The following is a 20,467-nucleotide window of genomic DNA, read 5'->3' on the forward strand; positions in this document are numbered from 1 at the left end:
AAACCTTACAAAAAACATTCAATATAGAGTTACTCTGCACAGCAACTGTATTTTGATTTGATACCCAGCAGACTGTTGTAATGGGATATAATGTGTTCATGTCTGTTACACCAGTGCCTCTGGAATGGGGAAATTTTTTTTTCTCTTATATACACTAGAAAGTAAAGCCTGCTCTTGGAACAGGAAACATGTGATTCCTTTGATCTCTTTAGAAACTACATATTTTCCCTCCTCTTACACATTTAAGGTCTGTCAAATTTTAACTGTTTCTTGTCTTGCTTTTTTAACTTCCTGTCAGGAAGAAAAGGGATTTTCCTCATTATATGAATTTTGGGCAGAAGTCATGATTTATCTGTTTTTCTTAGTGTATATTAATTATAATAATAAACCACACAGCAACTCCTGGGTGGATGCCTGCTGCAGTTTTAGGTTGCTTAGCAACCAGTAGACCTGTATGAAATTAGATCTTCCAATATCCTTGGCTGGTTGAGTAAAAAACATTTTAGCCATGGTGGACTGTCTAAATGTGATTGGTTAGCTTACCAGCTTATGATGTACAAACTGATCCCACTCTCCTTTTTATGTTTTCTGCTTTTCTAACCTGGGCATTTTTAGTTTGCTTATTAGTTTCATTCATTTACATGCCTTTTTTTGACAAAACCAAGCTTAAGTATATGATACCTTACTGCAGAGCAGAGAATTAATAGTCTTCTGCAGTAGATTGCATGCAGGGCTCCCATGTTGGAGCCTGTTTTTGAGTGACGTTTTGAGCTTGAAGCTGTGAGGGTGGGTGTCGTTTTGCTTAAATCTCCCCTACATTTCTAATATTACAGCCACAGTGCACCTTTAATGAATAACAGCAGGAAGTCATCTATCTTTCTAACAGGAGAATAACTACACAAAAGCTGACAGGTATAGATAGCGTCAAAAAATATGGTTTTTAGGAAGTAGGTTGGATACTTAAGATTCTTAGCCTGAGGCATTAAAGCGAGAAAAATGTAATTGTTTTATTTATTTATTTTTTGCTACATTTTCTTTATGGAAAAATGTTGCTTTATGCAAATAAGAGCCATTTTTGTGTGTGTGTTTTAACGTGTGGGATGAAAATGAGTAAATGAAGGACAATAAAAATGATAGTTTTATTTAAGCTGGAGGATTTTCATTTTGGCATAAATTGTAATTAACAATAAGTCCATCTTGGTATCTAGTTTTATCTGCTTTCCATATGTGTACCATGTGCACACTCCTTTATGGCCTGGTAAATTCTTCATGACTTAGTAAGATGTTTCACATGCACAGTGCTTTTCTTTTCCAAAGCTGAACTTGCCAAAGCTTTGCACACCTACAACTATTGTGCAGTTTTGCTGTGGCAGTGATTCAAACTGGGAAGCGTTCCATGGTACCGTCTCATGTTCTTGTTTAGTATTGTCCTGTAGTGCTTTAAATACCCTTTCATATGTGCAACAGAGGCAGACAACACACATGCTTGTTTGACATTTCAAACTAATCCATTTGGTGGATAATTTTTAAATGTATAAAATTAACATTTTGGTGTTTTTAAGAAATTGACAATAAATGTTTGGAATGCATGTTAACATTTCTTTTAATTGAAATGTGTCCTGTTAATTTCAGAATATTTCTAGACCTTTTTTTTTTTTTCTCTTCTCCCCCAAAGTGGTTTGCTAAACCATAAGGAGGTTGATGCTCCAAATCATTAGTGTTCTCTGCTTAGTTAAACATGTGATTTCTGTGATTTTTTTATTTTTTTTGTAAATAATTTATATTGTCATTTACAGACTTAAAATGGTCAAAACAGCAGATATGACACCTTGAGGAATAAAGCAGTTGACAGATGGTCAGTGTCAGGTCACATTTTCATTTCAGCCTAGGAAATTAGAGTATGTTTAATGTTATATGTGTTGGGAGCTTTGTGTTATAATTCTAGCATGAAATAATAGTTTTCAAATGGTTTAATATAGTGACCACCTCTCCTTCAGATCAATATTTTTATTTTGGCTTAACCATCGGTCATTCTGCAGTCCCCAGTAATGAAATTTCAACATGCAAGATTAAGTTCCAAAATATGCAGTTTGGCTTTATGGTCATGGAGAAAGTATTTTGTATTCTGTGAGTTCTTGTTATAGACAAAATCTTTGTACTTTAGGTGTACATTCTGTGTGTTTCACCACACTTGCTCCTATTGATGCTTGGAAAATGCTACAAGACCTTCCTAAAAGAATGTTTTAAGCATTTGGTCCAACTGGTGTACAGAGTAATGCCATTGCTTAGCAGGGCATGCCTCCTTCCAAAGCTTATCTGAAGACTTGCTGCATTGTTCCCAGCATTGATCTTTCTGTTAATAAATGCATGAAAAGAAAACTGCTGGGCCTTTCATCTGGGGCAGCAGTCTTTCAGAGTCGATTTTCCACATTTCCTAACCATGCTAGCTTTGTGAGGAAGGTTCTACTGGGTGTCTGACAACTGGCACACCTGATCAAGCCTGTCAGAGTCAGCAGCTTTCCCTCTCTGTCTTCAACTTTGCAGATTTCCATTTCTGCACTGCATGCAGTACGCTCAATGAATTGTCCAAATTTGGCAGAAATGTTTGGGAGAGTGCTTTGCGTACAGAAGCAGAAGCCTTAGGCTTTTATGTTACAAGTAACAGAGGGTGTTCGCACAAGTATGCTGGTTAATGGTATAAAACTCAGGCTGCCGCACATGAAGCCTACCGCTCCCAATTACACTGGCACTGTTCTTCACTTTTAATGACTGAATGAAGCTTTCCATGATGGAGATGCAAAACCCCTTATGTCTGAATTCACTGTTCTTCACTTCCACAACTTTCTTTTTTAATAAACAGTACATTTAAAAAAAATCCTTGTGTCTTCAATAAATACAAATTACAGAAATCCTTCCCATTTGGAAGTCATGTAGGTTTTGAATGGAGAGATGTTGTAGCAAGTCACATATGGTAATGGCTTTCATCTTTGGAGATAGCAGTGTAAGGTGTCATAGCAGCAAGAGTGAAAGATACCAAAGTGGGATGCTTTTCATGTATGATTCCACCCAAAAAACCTTGCCATTCATTATTTAGTGTTTAATGTAAGCATTTCATTTATACTGTCTTGTTTTTAATGTCTTGTCTCTGTTTTGACTCCTACAATATTGTATATTTTCTTTTTAACTATGCTTATTTACAGTATTTTCTTTCTGCATTATGCCAAATTAAGGTTGCTTTATAAAGTTCACTGATTATAGTTCTCGCTGTAAATGCCCTTTATCAATAAATGAGTTTAGCTCAGAGACATTAGTGATTATTACCTGTTCAAACATACAGTTTTTTGGGGACTGTTGAACTATGTGGTTAAGGTAATGGTTTGCTTTGTACAGGGTTCCTGTTTGCATGTTAGTTTAAACATTGTGTTTTGTGTGCTACAGTTTTCCTCTTGTTTGCCCAGCCAGGTCAGTTTCTGTACCAACTGTGTGAGCAGTATAGAATGGAATGATGTCCCATTGCTTAAATGCATTTATTTAAATACATGAAAATCAATTGTTCGTGCCTCGATTCTTTTGTCTTCTAATATATGCATACTCATTGGTTTTGGAGTTGTTTTACATATATCGTTAAGTTGTCTCATTTGTACTAAACTAAAATACCACCAACCACCTCCTACAAGATGAATTGAATCTAAGATATGCACTGATGTTAAACTGATGACACATTAGTTCTCGCACTATTCCTTGCATTCTTTTCACCTGTAATTATAGGTAAGCTCTACAGCACTAGCTGGAACATCTGTCCACTAAAAAGTAAACTTGGAGACGCTCTATACAAAAGGGCGTGATTCTGTTATTGACTGTTCTAATATTTTTTGATTGATGAACTGCCCTTTGAATGTAGAAGTCAGTGCTGCTTTTTGCTTTTAATTGGGAATAATCTTGTACCAGTGATATTACATTTATGGTGGTGTATTGTGAAAGTAACATTTCAGATAATTACTGAATTTCACATGAAGAAATCCAGCCCTCTTGATTATGACATACAGTAAGTGGACACCTTATTCATTTGAAGCAGTTAACCATTTAAAATAAATTGGAGTTGAATCTCTTCAACCCATGTTTCATCTTGAAACCTTTTTTGGTTCTCAGTTTTCTGTTCTCAATAAGAAGGTGGAAAATATTTTAAGCAAATAAACATACTTTTGTTTTTTAAAAATAAAGTTGGTGAATTTAATGTTGTTGCTGAGTCATTTGTTTAGAAATTGCTATATATAAGCTGGGCTATGGCTATTTAATTTGACTCTTGAAGATCATTTGTTGAAAATATTGTAAGCAATTAATGATACATATTTAAGATTTAAAGTAACTGGTAACCATATTGGAATAAACAGTTATCCCCAATAATCTTGCGTCTTTATGTTCATCATCTTATGTTTATGGTATGCAAGTGGTTAGTAGTGTGACTTTACAGTTCAAGGGTGTTGGGTTTATATTTTGGCCTGATCACTGTCTTTCTGAAGATTACTAAATTCATATAGGGACAGGAAGAATTTGCAGTTTTCCACAGTTTCCTACTTCACACCAGAGGTGTGCTTGCTTTTGTTTTGGCTGGTGTACCTGGTGATTGCCTTTAGATGATTAGTGTTGCTTACCGCAAAACCAGGCAGTATAGCTGTACTGCCTCTGCTAGTTGAGCAGGGCACTTTTTAAAGAATTAAATAGCTTGAGAATAATATAGAAAAAATATTTTCCTTTTCCACTATTAATTTGCCCTGTTTTAATTTGTCATTATAGTTTAGAATTACTGGAGGAAGAGACAGTAGTACAATGTTAATAGTATTATAAAAATAATAATGAAAAGCCATGCACGGTTATACAAATTAAATATTTTGTCCATTGTTTTCTGCACTCTAGGATGGTTGGAAGATAGAAAATATTTTTTGTCATTATTTCTGTGTTTCTAACAAGAATTTGAATGCCCATGTTACATATTGTGAATTAAATGGTGATGTTAACTTGAGAAACTGAGCTTATTCTTGAAAAAAATAGCCTTTTTTAAGCAAAACTGTAAAATCCTAAAAAAAGAAAAATCATTAATTCATGCTAAATTCTTTGCTTTCTTCCTGTTTGTCTGTTTTGGTAGTCTTACAGTGGTTTTACATTCATTTGTTTTGTCTTTTTATGCATACTTTCTTTAGCCTTGCCTTTAATTTTCTTTCATCTTTGCCATTTTTTTTCCCTTTCAAATAGCGATTAAATGAAAAGTTGGAACATTGTCCGCATCCTGCTGCTGCCCAGAAATTCAGTTTTTCAAGATACGTGCTTACCCAATTCAGGGAAATCCTAATTGGCCATGTAGAACTGAATGTGTATATGGCCCATGATGATCTAGTACCACATGTTGCAGGGGTGGACAAATTGGAAATTGATATGGTAGTCTACTGGGCTACCACATTTGCAAACCTGGTCATCCAGCTTTCTTTTTTGGGTTTAAGGGTTACCTGTAACTTTCTACAGCAGCATTATTTTATTTAAGTTTTGTTGTACATTTAGTGCATGTTACTCATCTTTCCCTGAATGCAGACTTTTTATATTGTGGTAGAACATTTCAGCAAATACAGGTAAAATTCCGTAACAAAGAACTCCCAGGGACCTAAAAAATATTTCGTTGTAACGAAATTTTTGTTGTAATGAGATTCTGTATTTGTTGCTATAGTGCTTTCTTTAAGTTGCACTCAGGCATTTGCAATCATTTCAATAGCATCTTTTGCGTTAATTGTAATCTCCTCCTGCCTACAAGTTATGCTGACGAGAATTTTTCTCAGCATTTCCTTGCGATAATACACTTTCAGGGTGTGAATGATGCCCGAAGCCAATGGCTGAAGTGCTGCCGTGCAATTGGATGGGAGGAATTCAACGTGAACATTATCTAAATGTGGAAGCATGTTGTGGGCGGCACAGTTATCAGAAGCTGAATCATCCTTTTTTTCTTCATATTGTGAGGTTTCTGAACTCTTGAGACCCCCCCCACCCTCCCCACCCAACTGGAACGACACACTGAAGTGCGTCCTGAAGCGCGATCGCCACATCTGTGGAAGATTGTTTGTCCGTTGCAGGTAGGGTAAGAGGCTCATAGTGCTGCAGTGAAGCGACACAGAAGCAAATCAGAAAAGATCGGGGTTGCGCTATAAGTCCCTGTCTTGCACCCCAAAACACGAGGCTGAGTCTCAGTACTTTAACAAAACCTGCTTTATTCAGCTTGAAACAGGAACAGCACAGTTACTTATTGTAGCGTGATCTGCCACTCTGCTATACACAGACACAGCAGATCAGTGATCAAGTTACCTGTTATCTGTTCCTTGCATATCCTTGCATATCACCCAAGGATATCTTTTCTGTTTGCTTTGGCTGAGAGTCTCGGCACAGCTTTGAGCCGGCTGTTACCCCAGCAACAGGTAAGCAGTCTTCCATAGACACGGAGTTTGGACGTCGGGACGCTCTTCGGCGCATCGTCTAGTTGTGGGAGGTCCCAAGAGACTTTACAAACCTGACATTTTCTTGGATGAGTGCCGCATTAATAGGAATGTTTCTTGAATGCGCATCACTGAACCACATAAAAATGACTTTTTCGACGTCTTCAAATGCAGCAGTTCACATACGGTTGCAACCGGAGATTTTTCTTGTTTTTCTTCTTTTTTTGGCTCGGTCTTTCAAGAAAGTTGACAGCGTCGATAGCGAAATTCCGAATTCACTGGCATCATCTTTTTTCTTTTTGCCGCAACCGAGAGCTGCAAAAAATGTAAAGTTTTTCTAATATGAACTGTTATCATTTTTTCGTGTCTGCCGTTTCTATAGGAGGGTGACAATGAGTTTATTTCCAATGGATGTTTTTCAAATGTTGACGAGCAATAAGTAAAAGGTATCACTGAAAACCACCGAAAACAAAAAAGGCCAAAAAAACTACAAGGAAAGTTCGAAGAACGAAAAAAAATTTACAGAGTTTCTGTTTGGGGGGTTGTTGTGCACAACTGAGCTGCATCCACAGAACTAACTGCTCTGTGGATGATTCATTCAAGCATTTCAAGGTCTTTAGGGCACTCCGTTGTAATGAAAGTATCTGCTGAATGTACTTTGTAGTAACGAGATTTCTATAGACTCTTGTCATATGGGGAAGCTGTCGGGACCATAAAAACACTACAACGAAATTTTCATTACAACGAAAAGATATTCGTTGTAACGGAATTATACAGTACCTGTAGATGAATTTTAAAAGATTATATAATTTTATTATGCAGGCAGGGTGGAAAAAAGTGTAGAGTAATTTGTGACAAACAGTTATCTGCAAGAGTGAAAGGGAAGGTCTACAGGATGGTAGGGAGACCAGTTTTGTTATGGGGTGGAGGCTGTGGCACTGAACAGAAAGCAGGAGACCGGAGGTGGCAGAGTTAAAGATGCTAAGATTTGCATTCGGTGTAACGAGGATGGACAGGATTAGAAATGAATACATTACAGGGTTGACTCAGGTTGGACGGTTGGGAGACAAAGTCAGAGAGGTGAGGTTGCATTGGTTTGGGCATGTGCTTAGGGGAGATGCTGGGTGTATTGGGGAAAAGGATGCTAAGAATAGAGCTGCCAGGCAAGAGTAAAAGAGGAAGGCCTAAGAGAAGGTTTATGGATGTGGTGAGAGAAGACATGCAGGTGATGGGTGTGACAGAGCAAGATGTAGAGGACGGGAAGATATGGAACAAGATGATCCGCTGTGGCAACCCCTAATGGGAGCAGCCAAAAGAAGAAGATATCATGTTGATGCTTGGTCTTTCTCCAATGTACACAACATATTTTATATAAATGTGACATTTTATCAAAAATTAGTGGACATGCTGCATTAATACTGTATTCTCAAATTTTGTTTTCAGCCCTAATTTAGACCCCACCAGTTAGTTTCCGTGTCAAAAACATCATCAGGTTTACTTTCCGGGTAATTTAGAGGTGCAGTATGTCCTTTACAGGGTTATACACCTTTAGTTGACCACATCCAGTGATAAGAAATTTGTCGTACTTGGGAGTATTAAGAGAGTCCTCTTGTTAGTAAAGATGTTGTTTAGGCCTGTAGAGGCATCTTCACACTCCATAACACACTCTGTGACTCCATAAGGCAAGATCAGTTTGTAATGGGGTATAGCCCACTGATTTCAAAAGGTTAATGTCCATTTCGTAAGGATGAACACGTGAGAATTTGTGACAGGAGTATTGTTGGAACATTGAAGCCATCATGTGATCAATAAGCTGCTGAATATTTTAAGTCATTTAATTAACTGTAGCAATCCCTGTCTGTTGAAGTTACCTGGTGTATCAGTGTACATTTTTGTTTTAAGGTTATACCTTTCGTGAAGTGACTCAGCACTGCATCAGCTTTTGTTAGATATTGTGGGCTGAATAGTAAACAGTCTGTTACAGTGCTTTCTCACCATTTAAATCCTTAAATTAGGTTTGCCTGGAAAAAAGGACCTTTTTTTAATATGTGGTTTTTGGATGCTCTGTGTATATAGCTTAGTACATTCCCTGACTTGATTGTGATGCTGTACACTCCCTGTAATAATCACTACATTGCGGAATATCCTCCATTTTTAATCCACTGAAAAGTTTTTTCAGTATTTAAAAAGTTATTTTCTATTTATTTTTGTCATAATGCTGATTTTAATTATGAGTCCTTTCACTTGTAACTGGTATTGAAGCAGTAGTGGAACAATTCGCCTTTGTCATCTCCTCTTCTTTTCTCATTAATTTATTACTTTTGTATATCACTGGAAATGACAAAAGGATGCTATTAACTTTGGTATTCTTACATATACTGCTACAGTAGCTTTACAGCTAACACTGTTGTTTTTGTTGCTTAATTTTTTTAAAGACTTGGCTCCACATTTTTACTACATTGCTCACTAGAGTGTGTGTGTGTTTACTGACCCATTAACCAAAATCGGCGAAGGAAGGGCAAGAAAAATATTCTTGTGAGTGGGTGACCTGCATGTTCAAGATATGTACAGTACTACTTCAAATAGTTTTACATTTCTCCCTTGCTCTTTGATGACCTGTTACTTCATATTCAGCTGTTTATCATCTGGCCCCCATGTAACCAGCCTCTCTGCCAAATTCACCATTAATTGGACACTGTGCTATGCCTGCATTGAGAAAAAAGTTTGGTGGCCACATCTAACAACATTTCGGTGCTAACCTTGCTAGCAGCATAAACTTGTCAAGTACAAACCAAGCTTTAGATGGGTTTACAAGTCTGGCACCTTATGAGCAGCTGCCTTTGAAAGGGACACCAAAGTTAAGATTGTACATAAAGATTTTTGTCTCTTGTTTTTATCTAATTGTTTGTGTTTAAGAAAATATTGCATTGGAAAAACAATCCAAAGTATCTGACACTTCTTAGTGTCAACCAATTGAGGGCAGCTATCAATTAAGCATTTGATTAAACCCCACCAATTGCACAAAGGAAGCATTTAGCCATGCATGCTAAATTCTTGGCTCGGTATGTGCTCTACCCTTTGGCATCAATATGTGTAAAGATTTGTGGTGAAACATTTAAAATTGTGAACGGTTATGGAAAGCTGTTCTTTAGCTAGTTGCAGGCGACTAATATACTGTTTCTCCATTGGAGGTCTGTATGGGAACAATTTCATTTCATACTATTTTTATGAGAAGAATTAGCAGCAGTTGTGTATTCTGGTATGCACGCTCACATGTAGAAGTGTTCTTTGTTCACCACTCTTCTGTACTACTAAAGATATACTTGGGAAATACATTGTTTCTTTATATTTCATGTCATTCATTAGAGGGGCACATATTTAAGGTTTTTAAGGCATGATGTTTAGATATGAATATCATTAGCTCAAAACAAGTTTTATTCTATGAAATGGTCAGGCACTTTCACATCAATGTATCCTTAGCTTATTTCAGCATTTTTAAAGAATGCCACAGAACCTTTTTTTTTTTTTTTTTTAATTTTTTTTTTTACTTTACACCTCTTGAATACAAAACTGTTGTGGAGTGAGAATTAAAAAAAATATATATATTTTTGTTCTAGTTTTAAATTTAACATAGAAAGTCAGTGTCTAATAGAATGACATTATTAACTTTTGACTGTGATTCCCAGCTAATATAAACTTTAAGCTTCTCTCTTGTCACCCAGCTGTTGTTTGGTTTTTTTTTTTCCTTCACAGATCACAACATGCTTCATCCTTCATTATATTTTCAAGTATGTTAGTCATGAAGTAAATCATTATGTTGTGTTTTCCACCCAGCTATATAACAATTCCACTACCTTACAGTATAGTTAACCATCTGAACCAGGCTTCTCTGGAAGGTTGAACTGAATCCCACACAAGGATGTGCTCAAGCTACTGCTTAACCATTTTTCCTCTAAGAGGTAGAAGTGTTGTCCTTGGCCTGTTTAGGATCAAAAGTGGGAATAGATACCTTAGTTTTTTGCCGAAAGCAGTAGTAGGTTAATTTTTACATTTGAAGTTTAATCTCTCATCTGTTACACACTCTTGGAGAACTGCTGTATCATGTAGTCATTTGATAATATGTTTACATATATATACAAAAGTTTTTATTTATTTATTTTATATATATATATATATATATATATATATATATATATATATATATATATATATATATATATATATATATATATATATATATATATATATGTATGTGTGTGTGTGTGTGAACATTTTAGCTCCCTCAGTGTGCCCAATTAACCCCTAGTATATTGTTGATAAATCTTGTTTGAGTGCATTTACTTTTCAAATAAAACATAATAAGATTGCTGTTGGTTTGAGTAAATTGATTGTAATGATATCTGGTTCATGCCAATATTACTCTTTAGAAAACTAGCAGAGAATTCAGTGACCTTTTGTTGTTTTAAGTCTTGTGTTTAACAATTTTTTATTGAAACAATTTTCTTTGTTTATTTATAGGAGGAATTGCTCAGAAGCACTACTTTCAGTATTCTGGATTTAATTATTCTGGACTTTAGACAGGACTGGATTTGGACAAGTGAAAATTATAAAAATGAGTGTGAGAGAGGGGTATCCAGTGGATCTTGGGACCAGCTTCACTGAAGATGCCCCAAGGCCACCGGTGCCAGGTGAGGAAGGTGAATTGGTATCCACAGATTCCCGGCCATATAATTCCAACTTTTACTGTTCAAAAAATGAGTCTCTTAAAAGTGAGCCATCCACAGCAACTCCGAGGAGGCCTGACCTCGACCTTGGTTATGAACCAGAGGGAAGTGCTTCTCCAACACCCCCCTACCTGAAGTGGGCAGAATCTTTACACTCTCTATTGGATGACCAGGATGGCATACACCTCTTCAGGACTTTCCTCAAACAGGAGGACTGTGCAGATCTGTTAGACTTTTGGTTTGCTTGCAGTGGGTTTCGAAAGTTGGAAAACAGTGAAGGGAATGAGGAAAAAAAGCTTAAACTAGCAAAAGCCATTTATAGAAAATACATTTTGGATAATAATGGCATAGTTTCAAGGCAAATCAAACCAGCCACTAAGAGCTTCATCAAGGACTGTGTGTTAAAACTTCACATTGACCCTGCAATGTTTGACCAGGCCCAGACTGAAATTCAAGCCATGATGGAGGAGAACACCTACCCAGTGTTTCTGAAATCTGATATTTATTTGGAATACACAAGGACAGGAGGGGAGAGTCCAAAGTTGTACAGTGACCAGAGCTCAGGCTCTGGGACGGGGAAGGTTTTACCTGGATATTTACCAACACTAAATGAAGATGAGGAGTGGAAATGCGACCATGAGCCTGAAGAACAGCCTGAAAGGGATCCTACTCCAACAAATAGACTGACTCAGAAACTACTAATGGAAACGGCTTCCCAGCGAGCAGTCACAAACAGGAGATTCCAAGACAGCCGAGAGTACAGGTAATCAAGATGTGGTTATTACTTTGATTACATTACAACAGCTGTGGCTTTAATGGTTTTGATATTTAGATGCATTTTGTTTTTAGTGCTGAAGTCGAAATTATTTTAAGGCTTTTACATTTTTGCTGGTGGCCATGTGTTTATAGATTTATAAAAAAAAAATGAATCTGTGTGGGTTACCCATAGCAAATGGTTAGTTTCTATCTGACTTTTTGCTTGTAGTAGTGGCTGGCATTAACTCTGTGTGAATGTAGTGTCAACTGTATTACTCTTTACCTTATGTAAAAGTGGTTGATGGGGACAGTAAACCTCTGTTTTCTGCAATTAATTGGAGGGTGGATTTTGTGGGATGCAATTTTGGGGTAGTAGAACCGCTCTAAAATTGCTCGGTATGTCTTCTGTTTGAATTCTACTAGTTACTCTGACAAGGTTGATTTTTTTAACAAAGGAACCTGTAAGCAGTTATGGAATAGAATTGGCCAGAAAGCATGCCAAGGACACTTCAGGAATTACTGATTTCTTATGTAGGCACCCCAAGAAGTCTCTGCTCCTAATTTTTGCTTAACAGCATTATACATTGACCATTTGCTTGTTTAGGGATCTTGTTTCACCAACGTTAAGAAAATGTTAACTTTAACCTTTGCCTTTTTCATCTTATTATTATTATAATGTGCAATTTATGTAAATGTATTTTAGCCATATAACAGATGGCCAATTCCTGTATATAGAAGAGTTAAAAAATACAATTCTGTGATATTAAACGGCTTCTTAGAAGTAAAGGTCATTTTTCCTTTGCCACTTTCAGTCAGAATTTTGAGATGAAGTAAGATCTATTATAAATGTTCCTGAATAAACCAAATGCCAGTGTTACTTTTTTCCTTTCTCTGCCTTTGGATTTCAATTCAAAAAAAGATGTTTTGCTTGCCCTAGAACATGTTTTGAAAATGTTTGCAAATAAATTCAAAATTCATCTTCCTTTCATAGTTAAGTGAGATGTCAAACAAAATGATACATTTAATTGGCTAACTAAAAAGATGACAATATGTGCATCTTGCCTGAAGAAGGGGCATGTGTTTCCTCGAAATCTTGCATATTGTAATGTTTTTCATTAGCCAATAAAAGATGTAATTTTGCTTGACTTTTCATTGCATCCATAATGGCTAACACGGAACAATACCCTACTGTTTCAAAGTTAAATTGTAAATGCAGTGGTATTTTTAGTTAATTTACACGCATACTGTACTCGTGTTACAAAAATGGAGGAGGATAATTTTAAGAGCATCTGCCAGTGTGAACTTTATATTCTCATCTGTTATGTCTTATTATTATTATTATTCAACCAAACCTACCTCACATGAAGACAACTGTAAATTTAATATCATTCAGTTAATTGTGACATTAATGATTACTTATAGCAGGACATTTTAAGAAAAGTCATCAACATTAATAACTTTAGTTTTTCTTAAAACAACATAGTTTTGAAATTTTTAGTAATACTTGTAAAAGTGAAATAATACTGTGTGCCCTGTGTATATAATTATAATCAAGTTTATTCACATATGGACACATGATGTTAACTTAGCGTCCATTTGCACCAGGGAGTCCCAAAACCTTGTAATGTTAAGACCACACTTTGAACCCGTATTAATGCATATGTTGAAATGTAAATGTTTTACAACCAGTTGTCCACGTTCTGGTATAATGTGTTTTGATATTTTTTTTTTTTCATTTTTTACTGAACCACAATGAAGCCGTAAAACTACACAAAGTAAGCACAGTTAACACGTTTATGTGTGCGTCAATAACCCAGTTATTCACAGAAACTTCTAAAATGGCATAGAAAACCTTATTCCAATTAGAGGAACTGGGTTATTGGCATGTTAAAAAAAAAAAAAAAAAAAAAAAAACTTTGATTTAACAAAGGGAGATATCTCATTGAATATTCAGATTATGTGACCACATAAACCCTTGACCGGGGTACCATTAATTAATTTTGTAGTCTGCACATGTCCATTGCACTCTGTCACACTGTGAATGTATTTGCTTTGCACACACTTTCAAAATAAATTTACAGAGGTAAATGTTTAGGTGATTGCATTATTCCTTGTCCTAGCTGAAATAATAAATCTTATTTCATAAATTGTTAAATTAGTGTTGTTGATCTGATTGTACATGCTGAGAGCAGTAGGGTAACATGTTAAAAGTATTGTGCATTATTGTAGTCAGATTACATTTTAAAGTAACTAGTATACTAGTTTGCAGTAGTTTGTGAATAGTTTATTGCATGGTGAGCTACCAGCTTTAGTTATTCTGGACCTTCTTCTTAACTTTATGCTGGTGGCAGGCAGTGATTTGTTTTTGACTACTTACAAAAATTTTAATTTGTTACAATCTGCTCCATGCATACTATAGCCTTGTCAAACATGTATTTCTTAATTTGATTTCAATTACTACTTCTTCTTTATTAATTTACTGGGCAAGCTGGGTCCCATGTGACCATTTTGTTGCAAGAAGGGAATAAACGTCCGTGTAGGAATCGCAAAGACATCACGACACCAGGTGTAATCGCCTTTTTTTTATATATTGAATTTGAACAGGGCACCACTGATTTAATTACTGATTCATAGTTGTCGGTGAGGTGTATGTTTACTTTTTATTTTAATGCTCGTATCAAATGTTATGTTTATGAACCTTTTTCCTGTGGGTACCTTGCAGTGTGTGATGGAAGCCGGTTATTTATTACATTTGCAATGTTTAAGAAAATAAATATGAATCTTTCCAGTATGTTTCCTTGCAAGGATTATGGCATTTTGTTTAGCACTTGCTTAACTACACATTTTGAAATTATTCTGTTCTCTATGGGATGCCTGTGTATGTAATTAATAGGTAACATTTATGTGGACATATGAGGTTACCTGAAAGAGTGAGTGATATCACAATATGGTCTGCATCTGTGTTAATGACCACATATTCTGATATTGTTTGCATGTGGCACCGTTGTTGCCTGTGTTAGGGAGAGCCCACTACTCACATTAGAGCAGGTTTGAAAGAGGGAAATAAAGACTAGTTAGTCCCTAACAGTGTGACGAGAAAAGAACAGTCAACTGTCATTATTGAAGGATGGAGTTTATAGAGGAGGAATATTGATGTTACTTTTATTATTAATTAAACCTTGTTAGGAAAGAATATTTTGTTTTCACAAGTGATATAATAAGTATGAATGTAGTTTGGTTTATCAAAGAGGTCTAGAGTAGCTTTCTTTGCTTCTGAATATTAATAAGATGAAAAATCAGAACAACCCAGGACACCTTGTGCTTGAGTACTGGCAGATTCTGGTTACTTTCCTGTCAGTTCTTGTAGCCTCTCTATTTGATTTATGCCAGTTTTCATAAATTTTATTTATTCATTTTTTTGGTACAATATTCAATGTTTGTTACTGGTTGAGAAGATATGGAGTTCTATCAGTATTTATTATGTAATTGAGGTTTGTTTAAATATCTTGATGGTGCATACAGTATGTAAAGAGTTTTCCATCAGGGTTTCTCCTCACCTCAAATGTATGTGCACACACAGTTAATTTCTCTAACATATTTCAACAAAGTGTAGCATATTCTGCCTCCAAGGCCTGTGTTTGTCATTGTTATTTCAGTTTCTGTAGTGACCAATGAGTTTGAAAGCATTTGCATATACTAATGAAGATTTAGGGCTTCACAGTAATGAAAGAAGATTTTAAATAATTGTTTACCTGTGCTGTGTATTTTACTGTTAGGACTGAAGCTGAGCAGTGCCACAGTAACATTATGAAATGTAAAATCCTTATTATTTTTTTAATACATACTCTAGCAACAGTATGTCATGCCTTTATGATCCCACAGGATAATATAACATAGCAGCTGGTGAAAATTTGATAGAGAAGATATTTTTGTATTAAACAATTTAATGCTTAACAATATTCACCCATGTAACTTTTTCTAGGGTAGGGTACTCAAACCTGTAATTGGTGGACCAGCAGTGGGTGCAGATTTTCTTTCCAACCAGTTTTGTAATTAGAAGCCAGGACTATCTGACAGTGGAACTTGGAACAAAAGCATTAACAAGTTGTTTAGTAAAATACCAAGACAAATCTTAATCACATTGTAGGTTTTTTGGTTTCCGAATACATTATCCGTATGTTTCAGGGCCTTCCAAACAAACTTTGCTGTTCGAATATAATTTAAATTTATTTAAATAAAAAGTCGTCTTAGAAATCAAAAGCTGTCTTTCGATGGTTGACGAATGGTTGTTTGTTTACGCACTCTAATTTTGACATCATGATATTCCAGACTCACTGTGCAAATCTGCAGTGTTTTACTGATCTGTCTTTACACTTCCACGGTTAGCCTTTTCATAATTTTGAATAGTTAACTTATCCTTTATTTGTAAAACTTAGAGTCAGACTCCTTCACAATGTTTTTTTGCCAGTCCAACTGCTGTGTAATTTCCATCCACAGGTATACTCGTGGTAGTTTTTCTAATAACTTCTCCTGTGCCCAAAAAGTATTGTTTTGCATCTGATTCTGTCCCATTTACTCTTATACCCAAAATCCCTGACTGTTTAATGCTAAGACTTTCCCAAATGGCAAATGCCTGCAATACTTTTGATTTTTTTTTTTCTTACAATGCTTTAAAACTCCAGCTTTAAAGGGCCTCATCACCCAGCACACCTTGTCCCACAATTAATATCTGTCTTAAGTGGCTGATGGTTTGGCACATAATGCCTAAAACAATGAGGTGTAATTTAAAATATTCAGGCCACCTTTATTAAAATATTGCTGTATTGCTTTAGTAAAATATTGTAAAAGAGGAAAATGTAGACAGATTATGCAGACACTAATTTGATACTGTGGCAATCCTGGTTTTCTGGGTGATTCCACAGCTGCTAGTTAGCTTTTTATTCTGAATGACGTCAATAGGCCTAGGTAAAAAATATTGATTTTTTTTTTCCCAGATTAATTGTTATTTTTTAAATGATTCAATATTGATTTTCTTAGTCTCAACATCTCCATGAATCTCTATCCTGCTAAATTACTATAAGTAGATTTTTTTGCTTATCTTCATTTTTGGCATCTGATCCAGTAGTTGTAACGTGTTGTGTTAAGGCTTTCTACTATCTTGCATAAAATGGTGTGTTCTCTTTAACTAAAATCTGTGACTTCAATCAGATTTGTGGACTTATTATGGATTCAAGCAGTGGATCGGTAAGGAAGAACTGGAAAAATTCAAAGCCGTATTTCATCTGTGCAACTTGGATGTTAATTAATGTTTTAACACAACAACAGATATGAGAAGTTATTTATCATGACTTCGCCCATTAATGTAATCTCAGTCAACATCCAAACAAGTACAGTCTAAACAATCTACACTGGAGACGGCAGGCAGCTCCAAGCTTCTGTTTAATTCACCTCATGCCCAAAAAATACAAATCTATAGCAGATTTCATCTGTAAAGATAAGAGACCATACGCCATAGTTGAAAACGAGGGCTGTGGTGGAAAAAGTTTGCAACGCACCTCATCCAGCAATTTAAACAGGCAACTGTTTTCAGAGCAGCCTGTGATTCAAAAGTGAGTGTCTGCACAAAGCAGCCGAATTGAAATAGCTCCATAATATTGACGTTATCAGTCACGATGGCCGGTTCTTTTTCTGTTATGTACCATTCATTCAGTGCCGCTGTCAACAAGCATCAGCTCTAGATCCTCACTTTAAAATATTTCCTATTTGTCTGGGGCATATGAGGACACTTTTTCGAAACTGGTTAACCTGACTGCTACAAGTGAGCAACTGAAGATATGTGTAACTTGTAGAATTATAGAAAGCCAAAATTTATTCCCCTTGGACATTTATAATTATCTTGAATTAGTCAAAATTAAAGACACAGTGGGAAGACTAGTGTCTTAACAGTTTAGTTGAAGGGTGTCTAAATGGAGGTTCATAACACACACACAGGTTATTGAATAACATTTATGAATCAAGAAGCAATATTTAATTATTTTATATTATTTGCAAGATTATATAAATGTCTTACAGTGCACTGGCATCTTCTTTATATTAAGACAAAGTGCACCAAGCCCCAACCCCCCAAATAATATGTATGGAATCTGATGTGCCGATACACAAGTTAAATTATGGTGAATTTTGAATGAGTGCAGTACTGTGAAGGTGTTTTTTTTTAAATATATTAAAGATCAGTGAGATTTTGTTCCATACCTTACAAATACTGATGTTAACTTTTCATTACTAATCAAGTATTTCTTCTTTAATGTTATTCCATGCTTATGCATATGTTATGAAGTCACTATGTAGATACCCTTCAAATAAAGTGTTACTGAAATTTCACATTATATTAACTCTTTTAGGGCGGATGTCGACTTTTGTCGACAGGAGGGGTTGAAGGCGAATGTCGACAAAAGTCGACATCCAGGGATAAAGGGCGACAATCAGCTGTTAATGGCGACAAATCTCACTGTCACGTCACAGGCATTCCCTCTGTGCTTGGAGGAATGCTAGACTCGTTGACTCGGCAAATAAACATTGCGTGTGCGTGAGTTGCGAAATGTAAACAATGGCAAGATGGCACCGACATGTGAAAAGGCAGCGAAGCAAGTGCAGAAAAGAAAACACTTGGCAGACGTTGTTTTGCGCATTACCGCGGAGTCGGACTCTTGATTTTTCAGAATCGGACTTTATTGGCAGTGATCAGGAGATCGAGCAAGAGAGTTAGAAGCAGGCATCAGCTGATCAGACACCAGCCGATGCCGCGCGAGCGGATCTGCTGCCAGTTGAGTGCCTTCGCGCAGCCGATGCATCTACGGCAAGGTTCGCATGGGATAAATACACATACATTGATCCGTTGAGAGCCGATATGGCTACTGGAGTTTACAAGACGGCATGGCTTGCTTTTGGACACGACAGATCACCAGCTGCTGTACTTCAGGCTGCTCTCTCCTGATGCTGCTTTTCAGCTACTGTCAGACGAGACAAACAGGTAGGCAGAGATTTTTTTTGAATCGCGGGCTGCGTTTGCATCGCATTCTCGTTATTCAAAGTGGAAACCCACAACGAAAGAGGAGATGAAGCGCGCTGTGGCATTACAAATAGAGATGGGACAGAACTGGTGAGATAACTTCAGGGAGCATTGGTCCAAACGTGTTTTGTCCCCTGGTGGCTTAGGTACGTGCTGCTGCAAAGTTTTATTCACTTCTGTAATAAACAGAAGCAAATCCCATGGGGTGAGCCAGGCTATAATGCCGTTCATAAAGTTTCAGAAGATGAAAAGAGGTGACAATACGGTTTTCATGCAGGCAGAAAACTTGGTGGCAGTGGCATGGCACGATGGCAAATGGGTGACTTGTCTCTCTACAGTACACACTAACAATATATGTTAGAAAATGCAGCAACAGACAATTGAAAAATAGGCATCAAAACAACACATAGAGAATTCAGGCTCATACAACATGCAAGACAGTAACATTTGTCAAAAGTAAATATTTTTTGTTGATTTGATATGTTAAACAATTGCTTTGTGTTCTTTTTTAAAAAATGTTAGTTTTTGGAAAAATATTCAGCCCTGGGAGAAAAGAAACAAAAAAAAAATTAGCCCTAAAAGAGTTAATGTTCTCTATGCATGGTTAAGTAATTTCTAAAAGAGCCACCACTTGATATGTATCAGTGCACACTAGTTTAGTCAATGTAAAATTGATATTGGATCAAATTGGGGCAGTGTGAATCGAAATTGAATCAGTACAACAGTTCTGATACCAAGCTTTAGTTGTGACATTATCTGTACCCTGCCACTGCCTGTTGGACACTTGAAAAATAATAACCAAGTCCGGCTGCCTGCCTCTTGCCTGCTTTTTTTTACTTGGCTCCCTGTTTTCACCTTGTTGCTCCCTTATTTATTAACTGGTATTCTTCCTGATTTAAAACTGCCCTGCCTGTGCCTGTTTAGCAGCAAGACACTTCAATACGTTTTGTACTGCAGGACTCTAGCTGAGTGTTGAGAACGGGGCCTGTGCAACAGTGCCATAAGTGCTTCATAATTTGCAGATAAACGAGTAAAAAAATAAATTAATAGTTAATAATAATAATTTAGCAACGCAAAGTTCCTGTGGCTCATATGGATTTCAACATGTTTTTGTGGCTTCTTTTATGGCTGTCCTGAGAAAGACTTTCACACCCAGCTGTTAGTACTAGACTGAAAAAAGACTGGTGTAAAAGCTCAGGATTTTCTTGGCTGTTATATTTAATAGTAGTTGCCTGAGTAATACTAGGATGGTTTTTTTTTGTTTTGATGTTTGTGTGTGTGTTATGACCATTACAATAAAAATGTACAAATATATAAAATTCTAATTACTTATTTTAAATTTGATTATTCAAACCTCATGTTTTAGCTAATTTAACAACCGTAATTTTTTGTGATCTGGAACAGATCTGTACTACTTGGTTCTCCCCTTTTATTTTAAAACAATA

At 36.2% G+C, this 20,467-nt stretch overlaps 1 protein-coding gene across 3 annotated transcripts in view; it reads left to right on the top strand.

The window, feature by feature from the left end:
* The window catches only part of axin1 (axin 1), a 133,365-nt gene that overhangs the window by 4,756 nt on the left and 108,142 nt on the right, over window positions 1-20,467 (top strand). For all 3 annotated transcript variants that reach the window (XM_028813880.2, XM_028813881.2, XM_028813883.2), the window contains exon 2: window positions 10,992-11,960. In XM_028813880.2, coding sequence (XP_028669713.1) covers window positions 11,086-11,960 — 875 coding nt within the window. In that variant the 5' untranslated portion in view covers window positions 10,992-11,085. The remainder of the gene's footprint in view (window positions 1-10,991; window positions 11,961-20,467) is intronic.

Source organism: Erpetoichthys calabaricus, chromosome 11 (assembly GCF_900747795.2).
Source record: "Erpetoichthys calabaricus chromosome 11, fErpCal1.3, whole genome shotgun sequence".
In the NCBI taxonomy this organism is placed as follows: domain Eukaryota; kingdom Metazoa; phylum Chordata; class Cladistia; order Polypteriformes; family Polypteridae; genus Erpetoichthys; species Erpetoichthys calabaricus.